At 41.7% G+C, this 25030-nt stretch overlaps 1 protein-coding gene across 2 annotated transcripts in view; it reads left to right on the top strand.

Annotated features, from left to right (window-relative positions):
* The first annotated feature begins 7537 nt into the window (after positions 1–7537).
* The window catches only part of LOC133656056 (collagen alpha-1(XXVII) chain A-like), a 131688-nt gene continuing 114195 nt past the window's right edge, over positions 7538–25030 (top strand). For both annotated transcript variants that reach the window (XM_062056844.1, XM_062056843.1), the window contains exons 1-4: positions 7538–8073; positions 11334–11404; positions 18592–20078; positions 23777–23830. In XM_062056844.1, the coding sequence (XP_061912828.1) occupies positions 8021–8073; positions 11334–11404; positions 18592–20078; positions 23777–23830 (1665 nt within the window). In that variant the 5' untranslated portion in view covers positions 7538–8020. The remainder of the gene's footprint in view (positions 8074–11333; positions 11405–18591; positions 20079–23776; positions 23831–25030) is intronic.

Here is a 25030-nt window from a genome sequence, read left to right as displayed (position 1 = left end):
TAAAATACCAAGAGATTCCAACAAATGACAACAGGTTTACAACAGTCTTCCACAGGCTAAACTAATTGATGCCAGAGTGCCTGATCGTTCACCTATCAAAGTCATTGCAAATCAACTTTTCTGCCATCTCAAGGTTAAGGTTCAAGGTTCAACTTTATTGTCCCCGCGGGGAAATTTGTCTTGGGCACAGTGCATCATTGCTTCCTTAACATACACAAAAACAACAGAACAAAAACACAAGCACAGACACAACCACAACCAGACAACTAACATATAAACATCAGAACATGGAGCTTGATAGACATAAGTGGCACTTTGATGTAGGCATAAAATCTACAGTATGGAGATAAAGATAAAGTACCAGTGTGCATTGCACTAGAGCTCATGGATACAGTGCTGTGTGCTAAAGTGCTATGTGCTAAAGTGCTATGTGCTAAAAAAAGTGCTAACCTATATTAACATTCTATCAATGTGTGAATGTGTGTGTGAATGGGTAAATGTGGAAATACCGTCAAAGCGCTTTGAGTACCTTGAAGGTAGAAAAGCGCTATACAAGTATAACCCATTTATCATTATTATTTATTTATTGCACATTGTTGGTCAGCTTAATGGAGAATGAGCTTTGCCTTGACTGTCAGTCACGCTGCCTCAGTTTAGCAGCAGCTAGCTATCTAGAGTTAACTGGCGAGTTTATGACAATCGGGACTCCAAATGTAACTTTTTACCGCAATGACATTTTCCTGTAAAAACGGAGACATTGGGAAAGTTCAGAAATCGTTTTTGTCCGAAGGATAGCTTACATGTGACTATCACATCTGAGGCCCCTTCTACACTAAGCCGGATAAGGTTATCCAGGGTAAATACCACCTAACCTTATCCGTGTCCACACACAACAATGCCACCGTATAAGACCCCCTCCCCCATTCGTCCGCCGGGGCAACGCGACTTAGTACACTTGCGCGGTCAGTCACCTCTGACCTGGAAGTAAATGGTAAATGGGTTATACTTGTATAGCGCTTTTCTACCTTCAAATAAATAAATGATAAATGGGTTATACTTGTATAGCGCTTTTCTACCTTCAAGGTACTCAAAGCGCTTTGACAGTATTTCCACATTTACCCATTCACACACACATTCACACACTGATGGCAGGAGCTGCCATGCAAGGCGCTAACCAGCAGCCATCAGAGGCAAAGGGTGAAGTGTCTTGCCCAAGGACACAACGGACGTGACTAGGAAGGTAGAAGGTGGGGATTGAACCCCAGTAACCAGCAACACTCCGATTGCTGGCACAGCCACTCTACCAACTTCGCCACGCCGTCCCTTTCGAGGTACTCAAAGCGCTTTGACACTATTTCCACATTCACCCATTCACACACACATTCACACACTGATGGACGGAGCTGCCATGCAAGGCGCTACCAGCACCCATCAGGAGCAAGGGTGAAGTGTCTTGCCCAAGGACACAACGAACTTGACTAGGATGGTAGAAGGCGGGGATTGAACCCCAGTAACCAGCAACCCTCCGATTGCTGGCACGGCCACTCTACCAACTTCGCCACGCCGTCCCCAAGTGTGTATCCTTACCCTGTGTTTCAATGTAGACTATTGCCACATTTCTTTTAACAGTAAACCTTGCTTGTCTCACCATCAGCAGCTGTTAGACCATGGGTGTCAAACTCTGGCCCAAGGGCCAAATTTGGCCCTCCGTGTAATTTCACTTGGCCCTCGAGGCGATATCAAATTATATACAGTGGCGGTGCCGCGGTAACACCGCATTCACCGCTAATTCTCATACTTGCCAACCCTCCTGGGAGACTCCCAAATTTCAGTGCCCCTCCCAAAAATCGTCACGTCCGCTTTTCATCCAGTCCAACGAGTGCTGGCCCAGTCACATATGTGCGGCTTCTGCACGCCCACACAAGTGAATGCAACGCATACTTGATCAACAGCGATACAGTTTACACTGAGGGTGCACGTATAAACAACTTTAACACTGTTAGAAATATACGACACACTGTGAACCCGCACCAAACAAGAATGACAAACACATTTCGGGAGAACATCCGCACCGTAACACAACATAAACACAACAGAACAAATATCCAGAATCCTTTGCAGCACTAACTCTTCCGGGACGCTACAAGGTGTGTGTGTGTGTGTGGGGGGGGGGGGGGGCGGGGGGGGTTGGTGGTAGCGGGGGTGTATTTTGTAGCGTCCCGGAAGAGTTAGTACTGCAAAGGGTTCTGGATATTTGTTCTGTTGTGTTTATGTTGTGTTACGGTGCGGATGTTCTCCCGAAATGTGTTTATCATTCTTGTTTGGTGCGGATTCACAGTGTGGCGTATATTTCTAACAGTGTTAAAGTTGTTTATACGGCCACCCTCAGTGTAACGTGTATCGCTGTTGATCAAGTATGCGTTGCATTCACGTGTGTGTGCGTACAGAAGCCGCACATATGGACTGGACTTTCGCTGATGTGTTGGATCCGCTGTGGACTGGACTTTCACAATATTATGTCAGACCCACTCGACATCCATTGCTTTCGGTCTCCCCTAGAGGGGGGGGTTACCCACATATGCTGTCCTCTCCAAGGTTTCTCATAGTCATTCACATTGACGTCCCACTGGGGTGAGTTTTCCTTGCCCGTATGTGGGCTCTGTACCGAGGATGTTGTTGTGGCTTGTACAGCCCTTTGAGACACTTGTGATTTAGGGCTATATAAATAAACATTGATTGATTGATTGATTGATCTTGTGACTGGGCCGGCACGTTGTTAGAATGGATGAAAAACAGACGTGACGACAGCTCGTAGAGGACGTTAAAGACAGTGCCTTTAAGGCACGCCCCCAAGACTGTGGTCCGGGTGGACTACGAGATATAATGACTGATGAACACCTTCGTTCGATAATGAAGGATGCCTCAGCTCAAAGCCTGAGCCCCGACATTAATGAACTAGCATCCAAGAAAAGAGGCCAGGTATCTGGCTTGGGCACATCAGATTAGATCAGTGTGTTGCAAACCCATCCATCCATCCATCTTCTTCCGCTTATCTGAGGTCGGGTCGCGGGGGCAGCAGCCTAAGCAGGGAAGCCCAGACTTGGCCCGCGGCTTTGTTCAGTTTAAAATTTTGGCCCACTCTGTATCTGAGTTTGACACCCCTGATCTAAACAATGATCACACTGCTGAAGTGAACGTGTGTTTTGTATTTATATGAAAAAAGAACAGATGAAATGTTGCCAACCATATAAATAAAAGACAAATATCTGAGCACTTATTTTTTATTTTTGTCATAGTAGTTCTCATAGTGATGACATTTGAAGACCTTACCATAAAGCTGACCACTGAATGTATACTTCTTGAAGTTAAGGAATACAGTTGTCTGTAAAGAAATGTTTTTTTTTTAAAAATCTTGTTAAGTTAAATAAAAACATATTTTATTTAAGAAAAATATTCATTTTATTCAGTTAATTTTGCCAAAAAAATATTATCAACAATTGTTTGCCATATGTTTTTATTATTCCTGCACATCTGTTTAAATTCTGGTTGAAGTCAAATAGGATTAAAAAAAATATGTATGCGTAGATTGTCAGTCATCAGGTCATACAATCCACAAAGGTTTAATTAATGCAACTGCCTCTTCTGAAACTTTTTCAACAAACAATAAGAATGCAGTTCCCTCCATTCAACGTTTTGTTTGCATAAAACCTATTTGTTTTTACAATGTATTACTTTACGTGAAAAAATGGTACCACTGTTTTCTAAGTCGAAATTTTGGCGACTGAGATGAGATTTATTTTTACTGTCATTTTTACAGTGTACACTTTGATGAATGGCTTGCTTTAAAATCAAAAGTCAAACAGATATTCAAGTATTTATTTTTATTTCAACAAAACATTTTATATGTGTTGCAGTATTAGATATTAGTTTCAAATATATGCAACTGCATGCAGTACATGTATTTTTTTCTGTTAAAATGGGGAAAGTACTTTATCAACATATTTTTTCCAGGTTTTCGCAGGCCACATAAAATGAGGGGGCGGACCCCTTGGCCTTGAGTTTGACACCTGTGTCTTATCGTATAACTGATACTAGTTATTGTATCCGTAATATAAAAATAACTGTTAAACAAAAACTATAATAACAGGCCACTTTTTTAAAAGGAACGGCCCCTCAAGATTTGACTTCCTTCAAAGAGCCATAAATCCTATCTCTAACATGTATGTCAATAACTGTAGTCATCTAAGCCAGGGTTCCCCAACCTTTTTACTACCAAGGACCTGTTTAATGTATGCATTATTTTCACGGACCGGCTTTCTACGTGTGGCAGATAAAAACAGCAAAAAAATTAGCTAGAGATGTCCGATAATGTCTTTTTTGCCGATATCCGATATTCCGATATTGTCCAACTCTTAATTACAGATTCCGATATCAACCGATACCGATATATACAGTCGTGGAATTAACACATTATTATGCCTAATTTTGTTGTGATGCCCCGCTGGATGCATTAAACAATGTAACAAGGTTTTCCAAAATAAATCAACTCAAGTTATGGAAAAAAATGCCAACATGGCACTGCCATATTTATTATTGAAGTTACAAAGTGCATTGTTTTTTTTAACATGCCTCAAAACAGCAGCTTGGAATTTGGGACATGCTCTCCCTGAGAGCATGAGGAGGTTGAGGTGGGCGGGGTTGGGGGGGCAGATTTGAGGTGTGTGTGTGTGTGGGGGGGGGGTATATTGTAGCATCCCGGAAGAGTTAGTACTGCAAGGGGTTCTGGGTATTTGTTCTGTTGTGTTTATGTTGTGTTACGGTGCGGATGTTCTCCCGAAATGTGTTTGTCATTCTTGTTTGGTGTGGGTTCACAGTGTGGCGCATATTTGTAACAGTGTTAAAGTTGTTTATACGGATACCCTCAGTGTGACCTGTATGGCTGTTGACGAAGTATGCCTTGTGTGTGTCAAAAGCCATAGATATTACGTGATTGGGCCGGCACGCAAAGGCAGTGCCTTTAAGGTTTATTGGCGCTCTGTACTTCTCCCTACGTCCGTGTACACAGCGGCGATTTAAAAACTCACGAATTTTACTTTCTGAAACAGATGCCGATAATTTTGAAACCGATAATTTCCGATATTAGATTTTAAAGCATTTATCGGCCGATAATAACGGCAGTCCTATAGTATCGGACATCTCTAAAATTAGCTTTTGGCTACAATCTGGCGCATTAATATTTCATATGTCTATTAAGGTGCATTGTCCCATGTACTCTCTATCCTCCTTCAAAACCGCACTAAAAGAACACCTCCAGGCAACTTCAACCCTAAACTAACACCCTCCCTTCCTCATCATACCTCTTCGGATTGTAAATAATCAAATGTAGACACTTTTTCTTTTACTTTCTGATCTCTCTCTCTGTGTCCACTACTTGCTGTACATATCCTACCAAGTCAGTCCTACACTGTTCCAATGTCCATTTCTCTGATGATGCAATTGTTGATGACTGAAGTGTTGCTATCAACCAAACCTAACCCCCCCCCCCCCGCTCCCCCTCCATATCCCACACCCCGGATTGTAAATAATGTAAATAATTAAATGTATATACTCTGATGATTATCTTGTGTGATGACTGTATTATGAAAATAGTATATATTTGTATCATGAATCAATTTAAGGGGACCCTGACTTAAACAAGTTGAAAAACGTATTCGGGTGTTACCATTTAGTGGTCAATTGTACGGAATATGTACTTCACTGTGCAATCTACTAATAAAAGTTTCAATCAATCAATCAATCAATACTATAACAAAGGAGTTCTATTAACAAGCTTATCGGTGTGTTTAGTGGGACAGGCGAAAGTTAAGTCAGAGAAAATGTGGTAGTTTATAAATTAATTAATGTTTCTGTGTGGCCCCAGTAGCAAATGCGTCACGGACCAGAATTCTAAGCTAGCTACCATGAATTGATTTACGTGGACCCCGACTTAAACAAGTTGAAAAACTTATTTGGGTGTTACCATTTAGTGGTCAATTGTACAGAATATGTACTGAACTGTGCAATCTACTAATAAAAGTTTCAATCAATCAATCAATGTAGCTAGCCTTCTTGCTAGCAAGCTAACTAGCTTTCTTTCTCTAAATACACTACAACAGGGGTCATTACGTCGATCGCGAGCTACCGGTCGATCGCGGAGGGTGTGTCAGTCGATCGCCAGCCAGGCATTACAAAAATAGTCCTAAAAATGAGCGATCATAAATCTTCACTATGACGTCACATTCGTCACTTGATTGACATTCACGGCACCCGAGGGTCTTCTGAGATGACGCTGGCTGCTGCCAGCTCATTATTAAGAAAAAATTATCGACAGGGAGGCGAGAAACACTTTTTATTTCAACAGACTCGGGCGCCGTACCTGTCGTCAAAACTCCAAAGACCGACTGCACAGTTGCACAATAAAAGCGCTGCTTCATCCTGCCTGCACTAACAAAATAACAGTCTCAGAAAGCTGGTGTGCACAAGCTAGCAAGCTACGGAGTTTGCCGCCAATGTATTTCTTGTAAAGTGTATACAAAGGAGTACGGAAGCTGGACAAATAAGATGCCAAAAACCAACCACTTTCATGTGGTATTGGACAGAAAGGAGGACTTTTTTTCTCCTCCATTTGAAAATGCGGACGTTATCAGCACCACTGTCTGATTCCTAGCAATGCAAGTCATCAGAATCAGGTAATACACCAACTTATATTCTTGTCTTCATGAAAGAAAGGAATCTAAATGTGTTAAACATGCTTGCATTATCTTTAAACACCTTTAACTTGTTAACAATATTAACTATATGTGTTAAACATGCTTGTATTATCTTTAAACATCTTTAACTTGTTAACAATATTAACTATATGTGTTAAACATGCTTGCATTATCTTTAAACACCTTTAACTTGTTAACAATATTAACTATATGTATTAAACATTCTTGTATTATCATTAAACACCTTTCATTTATTAACAATATTAACTATATGTGTTAAACATGCTTGTATTATCATTAAACACCTTTCATTTATTAACAATATTAACTATATGTGTTAAACATGCTTGTATGACCTTTAAACACCTTTAACTTGTCAACAATATTGACTATATGTGTTAAACATGTTTGTATTACCTTTAAACACCTTTAACTTGTTAACAATATTAACTATATGTGTTAAACATGCTTGTATTATCTTTAAACACCTTTAACTTGTTAACAATATTAACTATATGTGTTAAACATGCTTGTATTATCTTTAAACACCTTTAACTTGTTAACAATATTAACTATATATATTAAACATTCTTGTATTATGCAGAAAAAGTGTGAGCACCCCTGTACTAAAATGATGGAGTTTCCCAAAAAAAAGTCCTGGTTTGACAAAAAAGGTTTGTCACTTTGACTAACTGAATGCCAGTTTTGTCGAACAAATGTATCTCTTGCCAGCCATTTTCTGTGAGCTTGAGCCACTACGGTGTCGCTCCGTCATCTGTCTCGGGGCTTTTTCCTTTTTCGGAAAGTGAACGCCGAGAGGCCAACCCCCCCACGGAGAAACACGGCGTGCAGTAGCAGCCTAGCACCGCTGGGCGTGTAACCCGACACTTACCGTGTCTGTGGCGGAGGTTGAGCCCGTTTAAAAGGGAAAGGGATGGAAGCAAGCCTCTTTACTCCGTCACCACCTCCGACCGAACCCCGGCACCTTCCTCCGGCCGCGCGTCCCTCACTCTGGATCAGCCTAAATGAATGAAACACTGGGGAATATCCACACGCACGCCAGCGGGGAGACTCTGTGTCCAAACGTCAGTCCGCGAGGATTTTATGTCGGGCTTGACAGGCTATAGTCAACATGCGTTGTCCCTCCCGGAGCTTCACCCCGAGCTTCTCAGATGTGTGACCGGCCACCGGTGTCTTGCGCCCGCCATCGCCAAGGAGTCACGCTGTGATTGACGGATCACGTTTTTGACTGCCAGGACAAATGAATACAAATGAATTTAGGCACCCAAAGGAGAGATTGCAAAACCTCTCATCTAGACACAAAGTAAGTTGTTTAACATGTTTTGTTATTTCTCAGTGGTGAGCAGGTGTTTCATCTCAGGTACTTCACATCTCATCAGCTGACATTTACTTTACAACTACAACTATTTGACAAAGTTGTCAATTTATCAATCAATCAATCAAAGTTTATTTATATAGCCCTAAATCACAAGTGTCTCAAAGGGCTGCACAAGCCACAATGACATCCTCGGCTCAGATCCCACATCAGAGCAAGGAAAAACTCAACCCAATAGGCTACAATGACAAAACCTTGGACGTCGAGTGGATCTAGTTCAGTGGTTCTTAACCTGGGTTCGATCGAACCCTAGGGGTTCGGTGAGTCCGTCTCAGGGGTTCGACGGAGCCTCTGCCGCGGAGGTCAAGACACACTAGACTCATCGTGTAAATAAAAACTTCTCCCGATCGGCGTATTATGAATACGGCAACAGCAGAAGTCACACAAATTACAAGTGTGTAATTTGTTATGAGTTAATGCACTGTGTTGGTTTTGTTCTTTGAACAAGGTGATGTTCATGCACAGTTAATTTTGTGCACCAGTAAAAAAACATAACTTTGTCTTGAATTTGAAAAAAAATATATATATATATTTTTCACTAAAGAAGTGTTCCGTGAATGCGCATATGAAACTGGTGGGGTTCGGTACCTCAAACAAGGTTAAGAACCACTGATCTAGTTAATAGTGTCAGAGTCCAGTCCATAGTGGGGCCAGCAGGAGATCATCTTGGGTGTAGACAGGTCAGCAGCGCAGAGACGTCCCCAACTGATGCATAGATGAGTGGTCCACTCAAGGCTATAGTATACAAATGAGTTTTAAGATGGGACTTAAATTGTCCTTGTCCTTAAGTATGTACAATCTATGACATTGTATTACTATTATTTCCTTTTATTTAGACAAACAGTATATGCCATTCCTCCAAACTGCCATGCATGTTTATTCTGAAATATCTTGCCCCCCGCCCCCTAATTGGCTGTAAATCATACACTTCAACAATTCATTTTTAAGTTGTTTCCCGACAGTCAGTATTCATTCAGTGTTCATTGTCCACAGTTGTGTTTAGTGCATCAGTCGTCACAGTTCCATGTTGTTGTTCTTTATGACCGTCCACCACCCCACAGTTCAATATGGGGAAATCATTAGGTATAGTTGGACATCTCAGCATCACTAGAGCATACTGTAAACACTGTGAATGGAATTTGTAAAGCAGGAATAGTTGAGTCAGTAAACGGTGTTAGTGAGGAGATAAATAGCCTGTTGTACTTCTCATCACCTGCTGCTAGTGCCTACTCATCCATAGGAATTTTCCACTGTGTGTATGCGCTAACAGGGCAGCAGGGTCACCTCTGGGGGAAAACTCTTCCAGCAAATGAAACCGAGCAAGCGTCTCTTCTGACTTCTCGCTCTCTTAACGTTTAACTGGCGGCTGTTTTAGAGATGGATCGGGGGTGGAGGGTGTATGCTGCGTTTTTTTGGGGGGAAATCTTCCGGAATTGGACGTGATGGCAAAAACACACTGCATCCACAGGAAAAGACATGAATGAAGCAGGAAGAGAGGATTTGAGATGTGATGGTGTTGATTGCACAATGAAGATGTTATTACCATTATTTTCAATTCACAGTCCATCTTTTTTATTGCTCAGTCACTTTTTTATCATTGGTATTTGAAGAAGCGTAGTGTGATTTGTCAAGAATTTTAACCCTTTTTACTCATGGACCGGTTGCTGTTTGGGTCCAGTATTGGGCTGTTTTGGCTGTTGACGTTGTTGAGCTAAAACAAAGATATGGCTGAGTCAGCATATGTCTGTTTATGGCATTGACAGAAATAAGTTGTCACTTTGTGCCGCAAAATAAATCCTCTAGATTCAAGCCATCCATCAGAAACAAGCAGCAGAAATGGGAAAACATATGCAGGTCCGGTATCAGTACCTTGGCCAAGACTAAAAAATAAGCATGTTTTTGTCGGTAACTAAAACCGAAGCAAGGGAAAACATGCAAACTCCGCACAGTGAGCGTGCTCGAAACAAGTGAGCAAAGCACTCACCACAGTCGAGATGTTTGTTGCATAATTATAGCACTACCAGCTATTTCTTCTTTTAAATTTGAAAACGGCTCCGTTCAGCCAACCGCCACTGCTTATTAGTGTCCCTCATGCTATGACTTATTTTCAAGCAGTGTGTGCAAATGAAAGGAACTGTTGGTCCACTAAAAGTCAATGTCAAAATAAGCCTTCCTGTAGTATAATATACCTTTACCCCTGCGGTTTTGTAACATAATACTGAGTACATGTTGGACTCTCTGATTCAACAGATGAAACACAAGGGGAGTTCTTATTGCCTTGTGTTTTGTCCACTCAGCTTATCTGAGACGTCTCTGTGGGAGTCACCTTGTAGCCCACGGTTGTTGCGTCAAAACCGCGTGCAGATTCATTTCAGCAGCCGCCCACTTTCACAGCCGCCATCGATCGTCCGCCAACTTTATCTTTTCAGTAGCCGATAGAGGAGGCAGGTCGTAAACAACCTGCATGGATTCAAAGTGACGAGAAACCTCAGCTTGCTCCTCATCTGATAAGCCCAATTCCAGAGTTTAAACGGTATCATATACGTACTGTATGTACACACAACCTTTCAGATTTTTGCATGTAAACATACAACAGTCATCATCTTTCCCACATGTGTGTATTTGAAGGCCCTCATTTGCCACAGCTGCTATGCACATTTCCTCCTACAGTGTGAGTATTTGAGACCTATGGTGGTAAACAGTGGCTTTCCCGCCCTGTCACCAGATACCGATCCCCCACCGAGTTTTCAGTCTGTCTGCAAACCCGGATGTGGCGAGGGTTTTGAGGAGGGGAGGACTACTTTTCTTGGTTTTTCAGCCTTGGTGTGTGCGTTGTTATTTTTGGGATGAGGGCTGATGGGATCAAGTGTAGTATTTCTGTCTTACAAACCCACAATTTGAGAGGTGCGCTGCTGTTTTTTATGTCTTCTTGCATTTGAGTTACGACTTGCTTCACGGTGTTGTTTTTCATGTTGAGGCAGTAGCTGGGTTTTGGTGTTATTGGAAATCATGGTCATAATAAATGTTCCATATAATTATTACTATTCCTCTAACCCATCATTGGAGGGGATTCTGACTGGTGTAGCACCTCGCTACTCTGGCGCTGTTGAGCCCTGGAAATCAAAAAGAGATGTTAGATCACTTTTAATATGACATTTCTAACAAGCTCTTCTCTCTCTCATTCATAGGAGGGCCTTATTGCTCTGCACTGTTCTATACTGTACTTGTTACCTGGGACTTACACAAGTACACTCTGAAGGTAAGACCTTTGCATCCTACTGGATCCACTCCTGACTTTCTCGTATTTTCTCCTCATCCCTGCACATTTATGAATACTAAAACCGCTAAAGTTGTGGCACAAGCACCTGAGCTCATTGCAGTGGGATTGTTGCCAAGCAGGTTAAGTTAACTAGAAAATTACAGTGTTTTGGTTAGGCTTTGATTTTTCTGGATGGAACACAGATGAGTATCTTTGACTGACATGACTTCTGAAAGCGTGATCAGACCTGATCCAGCCGTATGACTTAGAACAGGGGTGTCCAAACTATGGCCCGCAGGTCAAGTACAGCCCGGCAGAGTTTTCAGTGCGGCCCTCGAGACATCACAAGTTTGACAAGAAGTTTGTCACGAGACGTGTTCATGTCTAACCTTAGTTACCTGTGAATTAAATCGGAGCGGTCCTGCCACCCTTTTGTGGGCGAAGATGAAATCAATGGTTAATGACCAGGAATTTCATAGAACAGACTAGAGCAAAGCAGAAATTTATAGGACCCAATCCAAACCACTTTTCCCACTAATGGTATAAATGACCTATAATCAACAAATAAAGTCAACACAGTGTTGCACATTACACAACTCCTGCTCATTAAACTTTATGGACATTATAAAACACTCACTATAAATAATTTAAAATGACACATATATAACTTCCCTACAGTGCATGATGGGTGATATGCAAAACCCTATCTACACACTTACCCATGTTTGGTGCATTTTAGCTGCTTGACATGTATGATTGATTACAAAACTTTAAGGAGGTTGTCAGGGAAGTAAACAAGGTAGGAGTCGAACTGTCACATACTCTTAATATCCTATGTTTTATCGTTTATACTTCTCACGTACGTACGTATGTATGTGTGTGTATGTATGTATGTATGTGTATATATATATACTGTGTATATATATATATATATATATGTATATATATATATATATATATATATATATGTTACTTTATATTCAGTCGGGTTTTGACCTCCGGCCAAATTTTTTGTAGCCCAATGCGGCCCCTGGAGTCAAAAGCCCAGTTTACACTGCACACCAAATCAGATTTTTTTGCCCTTAAATGATACAGATTAGATTTTTTTTTTGCCAGTCTAAATCAATCAATCAATCAATCAAAGATTATTTATATAGCCCTAAATCACGAGTGTCTCAAAGGGCTGCAAAAGCCGCAACGACATCCCACATCAAGGCAAGAAAAAACTCAACCTACTGGGATTACAATGAGAAACCTTGGAGGGGACCGCAGATGTGGGGACCCACCCCCTGGTGACCGGTGCAATGGACGTCGAGTGGATCTAGATCATAGTGTGAGAGTCCAGTCCATAGTGGGGCCAGCCGGAGATCATTTTGGGTGGAGACAAGTCAGCAGCGCAGAGACGTCCTCAACTGATGCACAGATGAGTGGTCCACCCCGGCCAAGTCCCGACTTTGAACAGCTAGCACTTCATCTGTGGTCACCTAATCTGTGCCCACCCTCTCCATGAAGGAGAGGGGGCAGAGCAGAAAAGAGACGGCAGATCAACTGGTCTCAAAGGGGGGTCTATTTAAAGGCTAGAGCAGTGGTCCCCAACCACCGGGCCACGGTACAATAAATTAAAAAAAAATAATAATAATAATATTTTTTAATTTTTTTTAATTTTTTTAAATCAACATAAAAAACACAATATACACTTACAATTAGTGCACAAACCCAAAAAACCTCCCTACCCGATTTACACTCATTCACAGTTCACACTCATTGGCACAAAAGGGTTGTTTCTTTCTGTTATTAATATTTCTGATTCCTACATTATATATCAATATAGATCAGTACAGTCTGCAGGGATACAGTCCGTAAGCACACATGATTGTATTTCTTTATGACAAAAAAAATAAAATAAAAAAAACCTGAGGTAGCATCTCTAACTGTTACCGGGAGGGCATTCCAGAGTACAGGAGCCCGAATAGAAAACGCTCTATAGCCCGCAGACTTTTTTGGGGCTCTGGGAATCACTAATGAGCCGGAGTTCTTCGAACGCAGATTTCTTGCCGGGACATATGGTACAATACAATCAGCAAGATAGGATGGAGCTAGACGTGTAGTATTTTATACGTAAGTAGTAAAACCTTGAAGTCGCATCTTAAGTGCACAGGAAGCCAGTGCAGGTGAGCCAGTATAGGCGTAATATGATCAAACTTTCTTGTTCTTGTCAAAAGTCTAGCAGCCGCATTTTGTACCAACTGTAATCTTTTAATGCTAGACATAGGGAGGCCCAAAAATAATACTTTACAGTAATCGAGACGAGACGTAACGAACGCATGAATAATGATCTTAGCGTCGCTGGTGGACAAAATGGAACGAATTTTAGCGATATTACGGAGATGAAAGAAGGCCGTTTTAGTAACACTCTTAATGTGTGACTCAAACGAGAGAGTTGGATCGAAGATAATACCCAGATTCTTTACAGAGTCGCCTTGTGTAATTGCTTGGTTGTCAAATGTTAAGGTGGTATTATTAAATAAGTGTCGGTGTCTAGCAGGACCGATAATCAGCATTTCCGTCTCTTAGCGTTGAGTTGCAAAAAGTTAGCGGACATCCATTGTTTAATTTCATTAAGACACACCTCCAGGTGACTACAACCCGGCGTGTTGGTCAGCTTTAGGGTCATGTATGCTCCAAAGTGCTTAAAATCTGATATTTGGCATCAGATTCAAGCCACATCAGGGACTACGTTTACACTGCAAGCCAATGTGGCCCAAATCTGATTTTTTTTAAATTAGATTTTTTATCCAGCTGACTGTTTACACGGCAAGTAAAATCCATCGATCCATCCATTTTCTACCGTTTGTCCCTTTCGGGGTCGTGAGGGGCGCTGGAGCCTATCCCAGCTGCAGTCGAGCGGAAGGTGGGGTACACCCTGGATAAGTCCCCACCTCATGGCAGGGCCAACACAGATAGACAGACAACATTCACACTCACATTCATTCACTAGAGACCATTTTGTGTTGCCAATCAACCTATCCCCAGTAAAATGTGATTTTTATTAGACTACAGTGTAAATGCACACTGGCTCCAATGTGGCGCTCGGTGTCACTTGCATGGGCACTTCGATAAAGTGAAAACACAGGAAGTTGACCTGGTGGAAGTTGCTACTACTACAAAATAAAATAAAGTTGCAACAACTTAAAAGTGAGTGTTTGTTACGAGAAAGTAAATGAAAGTAATATAATGAATGAATGGATGTACATAGTGTAATATATTTGGGAGGGTTGTAATCTTTTTATGGCTGTTAAGTAGAGAAAACACGGACATCAGCGTGGATCTACGGAAGCTTTATTTTTAAACTCACATGTAAGCAAATGCACCTCAGCGTCAATTCTGGTCTTTCACCTATCGCTTTTCTTTCGGAATCAAAATATCCATCCATCAATTTTCTACCGCTTGTCCCTTTCAGGGTTGCGGGGGGTGCTGGAGCCTGTCTCAGCTGCATTCGGGCGGTAGGTGGGGTACACCCTGGACAAGCCGCAACCTCATTGCAGGGCCAACACAGATAGACAACACTCAGGAATCAAAATATATATTCATTTATTACATATCCCCTTTTATTCGCACACTATTGACAGGTGATGCACCGAAAATGTTGTCGTCTTAAACAAAAACCGAAACCGGGTGTTGCGATGAAATAACCATTTCCGCTGGTGACTGCGTCTTTCCGGCTCACACGAGTGACGTAGCTCACCCAAAGCTGACGAAAAAATCGGATCCAGGTCACATAGGTCCTGTTTACACTGCACTGCAAATATGATTTTTTGCCCTCAAGCGACACATATCAGATTTGTTTGCCAGTCTTAACGCTCCAAAGTGCTTCAAATCCTATGTTTTGACATCAGATTCCAAGCCACATCAGGAGGTAGTCCTGAATCCGATTGGAATTTGATCTTTTCAAATGTGACTTCAGTCTAAACGCAATGCAACCTGTATGTGACCTGACCTACTTAACAGCCATAAAAAGATTACAACCCTCCCAAATATATTACACTATATACATCCATTCATACACTATATTACTTTCATTTACTTTCACGTAAAAAAACACTAATTTTTAAGGCGTTAAAAGGTGCTTTTATTTTGTTTTGTGATAGTAGCGACTTCCTCCCTGTCAACTTCCTTTGTTTTCACTTTTTCGAAGTGTGCATGCAAGAGACATTGGGGCCACATTGGGGCCTGTGCATGTTTACACTGGAGTCTGATAACAAATATATTTTTTCTTGCAGTGTAAACAGTCAGCTGGAAAAAATCTGATCTAAAAAAAATCCGATGTGGGCCACTTTGGCCTGCAGTGTAAACTTAGTCAAATAGTTTGGACACCCCTGTCTTAGCATGTTCTCCAACTCGAATGGAAATACATGGTAGCTTATCTGCTCTTGGTCTCAGAGAGTTTAGACCTGTTTTTGCACCTTATGTAGATCCGACAGGTCCTGCTTTAAGTCTTTCATGAAAATTATAGTTTTGAGGGGAGTGGTTGAGTGTTTAAGGTGGGCACGCATCTTAGTAAACATGATTTCCTAAGAAAAACAGTCCTTCTACTCACAAGGATAACATTTTGGGCAGATTACGTACATTTCAGCGACTTTCCGCATTTAATTATGAGTTCCGTTTTTTCTAGTCAATTTGAATAGTAACACAGACAAAAACATGATCCGAACAACACAGGCACTCTGAACCTTGTCAGGTCAACCAAACGGTTCATCTTTTTTCCATAAACAGTTCCATCCCGATATGGTCTTTCAAAAGTCTACTTTCCATTTGGAGTTATGGACTGAGTCTTACAAAGAGAAGCAAAAAGAAGTAAGAATGCACCTTGACTGCGGATGAAATTACCTGTAATTTAAAAAACCTGGCCCTTTTAAGTCAGAAAAAGAAGAAATCTTTCTAGCCATCCATTTTTTGTAACACTCACATCTGCAGAATAGAGGACATCCGATCACCCAACATGATATGAGTCACAGCAAAATGGTGAGCTTATGTTTTACAAGGGGAAATCTGTTTTACTTTGCCCAATTAGGAAGCAGTGTTTTCCTATAAGGTCAGTCTTAGGGCCCTATGGCACATTGATAAGGGAAATGTTGTCTTGACACTGAACCAAACTTTGAATTCGGACTAAATCTGTCACATTAAATGTGTGTTATCAAAACTTCACATTTGGTGTTGGATCAATTATTCCTAGAAGTGCCTTTCAATAACAAATGGCAAATATGACTTGGTTGGCACAATCACCCATGCAAATATTTGGAGTGCATGCCCTATCCTCCACAATAGAGCGTCAAGAACTTTCTATCTTTACCAATGGAGGCTCCTCAACCCCTGCCATCTGTGTTTGTGTATGTGAGTAGTCACATCTGTGCAACCCACTGTACATCTAAAACCATATGGCTAATGTATACCCCAGTCATAATAAAAGTGGTAGTCAAATAAAGACAACAGAAGTATATGCAGAGCACAGATACATGTAATGCAATAGCTGTCTCGCTGCCAAGTGCAGTTGTCTTACACCACAGGGGAGACCACACAGACAGGAGAATGTGGATTGGTATATGTTATACCCCGACTCAGTCTCACTCAGACTATTTTATAAAGCCCTGATGTTTTTTGGTAAGCATCGCAGCTGTTCGTAGAAAGTGGAAAAACCATAAATAGCGACGTATGGACACTTCTTGCTGACTTCACTGAGGAAAAAAAAGTCCTAAATGGTACTTTGAGGCAATGCGGCGTGAAGAGGGGCTCTGCATTAGTTGCACTTAATAAATCCAGATTCTACGGAGAATATTTGTACTTATTATTGCTTGATAACCCTGCAAGCTCCCAAGGATTACATTCCAGACTCGTTTTTCAAAACTTTCCAAAGCCTGAGCCCCCTCTTGGTCTCATTAAACAAGCCTTTCATTGTACCAAGCTAACCAATATACATTGTATGATCCTGCTTTGTATACTCTCATTTTACCCGCTTTCCGACATTTCATCAACAATGCCTGCCAATTTTTCACCATCTTTTCACCAGCAGCGCTTCTATACACATGTCTCCATTAGACGGGGCCCAATGATCACAGGTCTGGTCAAAGAGAGGGAGCCCAGAGACAAAAAAGATGTTGAGAGGCAGCGGTCTGACATCACATTTAGCGCTGAAAGAGCGCTGTGACCCTCAGCAATGAGACATTGAACACGGTCATGGTTGAATGGGATTTTGAAAACCGTATTCTTCACTTTTTGCTTGTGATGATTGTGGTCAAGTTCTGAATGCCCGACTGGCTTTATTGGTGAAGGGTCAAAAGGGGAAAGAGAAGCGGGAGGCGATGCTGATTATTAGCACCTTCAACCCTGAACAAAGGCTTTGTATTGCTTTGGAAGACGAAAACGTCCACAAACGAGACGTCAGTTTCATTCAATTTAATGCACATGGCACCAAGCAAAAGTATACCGCCATTCATAGGTGCAAGAATACTCTTTATACATTTGGTTAGGCGCGTTAAATCTCTCATGAGTGAGAGACATGGAAGAATGTGCAGTGGGCATTAAAAAAGCCAACAGAATTCTATTATTGTTCTTTTTTTGTCTGTTAGTCATTTGGTTTGGCTTGGAGTTGCAGTAGACGGTGTACAGAGGCAGTCTAGTGACCTCAAGCCAGCAAGTGTATTTCTGTCTTTGACAATATTTTCGCTAAACAGCTACATTTAGGTTTCAATTTCTGAGCAGCTTTTCTTCATTTTCGAAAGACTTGATATATCTGACATGTATGAGAGCAACATAGATTGCATTTTTTTTTTTAAATACTTTTTTTTTCTTTTATCTATGTCTGCTTGTCAATTTACCTCTTGTGTGCATGTTGCTCTTACATTAGGTTAGATTCTAAATTCTGAGCATGTATACTAAAACAGGGCATCTTTATCCAACTGTTAGTCTGATGCTCTTGCTGATTCATAAAAACACTGTATCCTTCTTCTCACACATGAATTTTTAAACAGCTTGCACAACTTTAAGGGCATGTCCAGTTCTATCAATTGAGAGGGAGTTAGATGAAAGGTAAAATGAAAACAAATAGTTGTATTCATTTTCATTGATGCATTAATCTGTTCCTTTTTGTAGTGTTTAAATGTGCCTCTAACACCAATTTCCCTTCTGTGCAGATGTGGACATCCTTCAAAAGTTGGGGCTTAGAGGAGACAAGTCGTCACGCTCCGTACCAGCTGGGGTCATTCCGTTCAGGTCTGGGTTCATCCTCAACCAGCAGGCGCACATCGAAAGTCCACTGCGTTCCATTTTCCCGCCAACATTTTGGACCAATGCGGCACTGGTCCTAAGTGTGAGCTCGCACAGAGTAAACAGTGCCTTCCTCTTCACCCTGCTCTCGGAGAATAAAAAGCTTCTTCTGGGCCTACAACTTATTCCGGGGAGTCTAGTCCTCCACACGGGCCCAAACACTTCGGTGGCACTGCCCTATGAACCCCATGACGGCCAGTGGCACCAGCTGGCGTTAGGAATTAATGGACAGAAAGTGACTCTATATGCCTCCTGCGGAGAGCAGAGTGTTCATGTGGATTTTGGGTGGGACAATGCGGAAGGACTGGCCCAGGAGCGCCAGGACTCCTTCCTGCTGGGGCGGTCAAGCCAACATCAAGCCTCAGTGCACTTTGAAGGAGCCATCTGCCAGTTTGACCTGATCCCCTCTGCCCAGGCAGCTCACAACTACTGCAAGTACATTAAGAAACAGTGCAGGGAAGCCGACACATACAGGCCTAACCTTCAACCCTTGCTGCCCATTTTCCCTATACAAACCAACATATCATCTACAGCTGTTCCTAAGCATGGTAGACCAGTAACAGCCAAAAAGGCCTCCGCTTTTAACCTTGCCCGGAGTGTTGCGGCTGCTGCCTCTGCCGTCAGATATGTCTCCCTCTCCCAAACAATAAAGCCCACCCTTGGCACCACTCCTACAACTTTGCTGGCCACCGTAATGCCAGTCACAGCTCAGCTTGGCCTCTCTGCTCCTCCAACCAAGGCAAGAACTGAAACGGTCACAGCTCAACTTAGGACCACAGTATTCCCAACCAAACCACCTGCTACAAGACTATCCACCTCCAAAACAACGATTCAAACATCACCCAAACTTACTTCCCAAAAGCCTACTGCACAAAGCAGTGCCAAAACGAAGATTGTGGTAACCGAAAAGAAAAGGAAACCTTCTCCTCCAGTCACTGCTAGCCCCAAACCTTCTAAGAAAAAAACAGACAACATTTTATCAGATCCACCTCTAAAAAAACCACAGCCAACCACAGCCAAGAAAACACCCACCAAACCTAAAGTTGCACCATCCAAAGCCACTCTCACTAAACCCAAGTTTAACCTTGTCAAAGCGCCAATCTTTAAACCAGCACTATCCAAAGTGAACCCCTCAAAACCAACCATCTCAAAGACTACCGCTAAAAACGCCAAGCCAAAGCCCACCAAGCAAGCCAAAACCACCAAAGCCCCGGTGACTTCGCAGCCTACCAGACCTTCGTACCATGTTGTAACGTCACCTGCCACAGACAGCTTCCAGAGCTGGGAGTTTGCTCCAACTCAATTCTCCCTACTAGCTGGACCAGGAGGAGACAAAGGAGAACAGGGCCCTTCGGTAAGAACCCCTGTTGGTATACGGCATAAAAATGTACTATGAATGACTCAGGCAACGTCTGTTTTGTAGAATATTGAGAATTCTTTGCGAAACAGCTTAAACATATTGTTGCCTATGTGTTAAATGCTAGCGACAGGCAAAATAGAGGTGTGCACATAATTCCAGAAGAAGTAACATGTCTATTTTGATGATGGAGTTTGCATAAGAGATGGACATCTCAGTCTATTACTGGTCTGTCTAGAACACAAAGATAGTCTCTGAAGGTTAATATAGCCCCGCCTCATTTCCCACACAGGTTAGAAATCCTCTCCCTGGTTTGCTCCTTTTGAGCCCGCTAGGCTGGGCGTGACGTGTTAGGTCTGACGCCTTGCCGTCTTCGCACCAGATTCCTCTGTGATAGCAGGGCCAGTGGAGGTCACATGGCCCTCCTTCAAAGCCAGGTCAGGGTTCAAGGCAGTCAGTAAACACCACCATTCAGCTTCCCAATGCAAGCGGGAAAGATAGTCAACGCCTATATCACTTGTAACGATGTGAAAATTTCATATCATGGGTATTGTGACCAATTATCACAATTTTCCTTATTATCATGGTATTGTTAAATGTACTCAAAAAGTACACAATCCAAGATTCATAATAGTTTTTAAAAAGAATAGACAAACAGAACCACAACATTCTTTCCTAGGAAACCTTACTTAATGTTATGGCTTTCTAAGAGCCCTATTTTTGTACAGTGTTTAAATATGTTAATCTTTTTTTGTTTTAATTTGTAAAAGTTTTTGAGTACTTCTCAATGACAAAGGCAAAATGCAAACTTGACACAGGTTCACATCCGGTGTTAGACACATCCATGTATAGATCTTCACAGTTATCACCCTTTTCTAAGAGAGCACAACTGTAGGTTCAATGTGCATAATTGAATAATACATATACATGTACATTAGGATATAATTTTATAGTGGATTATATATGTCAATGTGTCTTGTTTTCATGTTAGCATTTAAGCTAGCAAGTAAAGTAATTAGCACGCTAGCTTGCTTCTCCACAAAAAGCTGTGTCACCGGTCCGTGAGTTTATTGAAGTCGGGTTAGCAATCGCGGTTTGACGATAATTTTGAAGTGGTAATACCAACCGTCAGGAGTTTTACAGCGGTCATTAATAGCAATATTTGTTAATCAATACTTGGCACATAAATAAGGAGGCAGGCAGATGTTTTTACACCTTTACTATACGTTTCAGTGCTTGGATTCTTCTCAGTTCCATCTTGGTTGCACACCTCGGTCCTAATTATATGTGACCAGGTTGATCAGAACAGTTGTGACAAAGAAGGTGGTTAGGCCTAGGTGTATCTTAAGTTATCTTTGTGTTTAACTAACCCAAGATGGTGCTTATTTATTTGCCACGGCCTGTCATTTGCTGCCCAAGATTACAGATTGTGGTTTGATTAATTTTTGTATTAATGCCCACAATGGTGACATGACTATTTATTAGAATGTTCTGTGGTTGTTCTGCAGATTTGCGATACAGGTAATGTGTGTTATATTAGGCCGATAGTTGCAGGATAAAATTGCATTTGATTGTTTGGGATATGAGGGATTTAAGTGTATCTAGGCGTATGTTGTGCTGTTATCTTGTCTTTCTGGGTTTAGCATGAGGCCCGTTTTCAACTGTTTGAGTTTTCAAGCACCAAAATCAAAGCTGACCTGTAAACCAATGACAAGAACAACATAGTTTTTATCTATTTTAAAGCAAAAAGTATCAAATGCTAACCGCCTCTTAGTGTTGCAGATGCTGAAACTTTTACCTGCTGTTCTTGTCATAGTGGTTTTGTCTCACATTGCTTTTTCTGTTGTATTTAAATATTGTTGAGACACAATACTGGTAATTTTATTATTTTCTAGAGCAGGGGTGTCATTTTAGCTCAGGGCCCGCATGGAGGAAAATCTATTCCCACATGGGCCGGACGGGTAAAATCAGGGCATAATAACTTAAAAATACAACCACGACAACTTCATATTGTTTTCTTTGTCTTACTCAAAATTAGAGCAAGCACATTCTCAAAATGTTCATATCACAAATAATCATCTTGACAAAACACTTCAAGTTAATTGAAAATTGTAAGGAAAAAAATGGTGCAGTTTCAAAAACACCATGAAGAACACAATGATATTTGTCTTAATCTCAGTATATCTACAAAGCAATTAATCTTTAAATCACAGCCTATCTAAGATTGATCAAAAAACAAAATAAATGTATGTATCAACTACCTCATTTGTTATTTCCACATAATCCTATGCTAACTCAACAAACCATACAAACTGAGGTAGAATTTATGCAAGAGTGTTGAGTGACTCCCTGCCTTTTAGGCGTCACTGTGTATTGATAGAAAAACAAACGCTGTGCAATGTGTGAACAATTTCAACAAACCAAATATCAAAACTTAGAAGACTGTCAGTATTGCAGTAAATGACACACTGTTGACTTTCCTTAAATTTGCACAGAAGACAAACATTTTTACAGAACTATATCAATCTGCAGTGTCTCATGCAGCATTTTAAGTGGGGTTACCAATTGTTTATTTTACTTCGGTGGAGTGGGAAGAGTCGCAGCTCCGCTTTACCGTGTACCTCTTGCTTGGTATACTTGCTTGCCCCGGTACAAACTATTTGCTTGCCTAACAGAATTGCTATTGCGACATCCAGTGGACACATTTAGAACAGAAGTTTCTTTAATTAAAAAATCCAGCTCAATTTTACACTTAACAAACTCATCTCACGGGCTGGATTGAACCTGTTCGGGCTGCATGTTTGACATCCCTGATCTGGAGTCTTATCCCCTGCTTTATTTTAACTGCCACGTCAGTCCGTGTGATTGACAGCGTTTAGACTGCTAGTGCTAAATACTTTTAAGAAGAAAGGCATGTGTTGACGATGTGCTAAAAAGGAAAAGGGACACATACTGTAGAAATAGACCAACAATCAGTGTAAGGCTGAAGAGTCAGAAGCGCAAGGATGGACAAGGACACATGTAAACGTTGACAGGTACCTGGCCCACCAAAAGAGTGCACCACATGCCCGACTAGGGGTGGTCTGAAGGCCAGGAGGTCATCGTGGAAAAGGGGTTTGGAAGGGGTGGCCAATTAGAAGCGTCAAAGTGACAGGAAGCGGAAAATAGAGATTGCACACATAGGAATGAGTTATGATTAGGAGTTTGTGAGGTGGAGTGTACAGGTTTTTAGTCAAATACAAACTCTTCTTGTCACGCGTCATGTCTAATTACCTAGAGGAAGAAAAAGGTTTTTGCTGTGTGCACTGACCTTCTAAACATGTCATAGAAGCTGGCATTGAAAGCTCCTGACAGGCTTCAACAATGTCCTGTTTTTCTTGACTTCTCCTCTTTTTTGATTAAAAGAAAAAAAAACGATTGACTGCGATAAAGGAACACAGAGGCATTCTGTGGCACGGGAAGTGAGCTGTTATTTTTACTGTTTCCTGGCTCAGATTTTCCTGCTTGATAAGGGTGAGCTCTCATCACCTACTGATGGAATTACCTCAGGGTGAAAAAGTGTCAGCGCTGTACAGAGACCTTCTGGATGTTCTGTGTGGAAAAGCAAAGAGGTCTTAATGACCTAATGGTTTTGATTGAGTGTGTGTATGGTGTCAGTCAGAAAGGCGACACTGACTGGATATTTTCTTTTCCAGGGACTTCAAGGACCTCCAGGGAAGCCAGGCCTGCAAGGCAAGAGGGGTCCTCGGGTGAGTCCTCGCACACCTTAAGCTATACCACGCCTCCTTTTCAAACCTCTAAATTTGGTTCCGTTTGTTATATTTGGTTGCAATTTGTGGTTGTTTGCATGTGTGTGCAAATGTTTTTTTTCCTGCTGTCAATGTGTGCATGTTGACTGACGACACAAACACTAACACCGAAGTGACTGCTTTTACCTACAAGTTAAAGTCCCCGATTGTTCTGTGGCGTTACAATAATAACCGACTAAGCTAAAATCTCCATGAATCCCTGCTGGCTGACACACTCCCACATAGTCACACACACAAGGTTTTCCTATGCGAATGCATTGGCCATATTCAGCACGGGGCTGCAAGTGCTGACCTCCCACCCTAAAGCATAAACAGGAAAGCTCCTATAAAGACGGCCTTTCAAAAGGCTGCCTGTGCCACAGGATGCCTAATAAAAGCACTGTAAACAGACAGAGAACACATGGCTCCACTGGACTTTCCTCTTCTGCTTCAGGTCCTGCGGCGGCCGCTTTACACTTTTTTGCTGGGGAATCCCATTCCGGACACATGGAAGTTTGCGCATCATCTTTGCCCTGTCTTGTTTCGTCCCTTATCTTCAGCCCTGGTTCGTTTGGTCAGGTTGGAACATCATGTGGATTATAACGGTCTAAAAAGAAACTGGTGGGGTTTTGGTTAGGTTCATTGTTGCTCTTCTCTTTTTGTGTTTATTTATTTATCAATGAGGTTCTGAAGCAAACACTTCCCCCACCTCAATAGATGTATAAGGGGGTCTTTGTCTGGCTCTTATTAAAGTCATTTAAACCTCTGCAGTACCTCCTATCCCATGCCTTCTTTTAGACCTTGGATAGATTTCTTGTGATTCTACTTTAAAGGCCTACTGAAATGAATTTGTTTTATTTAAAAGGGGATAGCAGATCCATTTTATGTGTCATACTTGATCATTTCGCGATATTGCCATATTTTTGCTGAAAGGATTTAGTAGAGAACATCGACGATAAAGTTCGCAACTTTTGGTCGCTGATAAAAAAAGCCTTGCCTGTACCGGAAGTAGCGTGACGTCGCAGGTTGAAGGGCTCCTCACATTTCCCCATTGTTTACACCAGCAGCGAGAGCGATTTGGACCGATAAAGTGACGATTACCCCATTAATTTGAGCGAGGATGAAAGATTCGTGGATGAGGAACGTGAGAGTGAAGGACTA

The sequence above is a fragment of the Entelurus aequoreus genome, linkage group LG08, assembly GCF_033978785.1.
Source record: "Entelurus aequoreus isolate RoL-2023_Sb linkage group LG08, RoL_Eaeq_v1.1, whole genome shotgun sequence".
In the NCBI taxonomy this organism is placed as follows: Eukaryota; Metazoa; Chordata; class Actinopteri; order Syngnathiformes; family Syngnathidae; genus Entelurus; species Entelurus aequoreus.
This window is presented reverse-complemented; position numbering and strand designations above follow the sequence as displayed.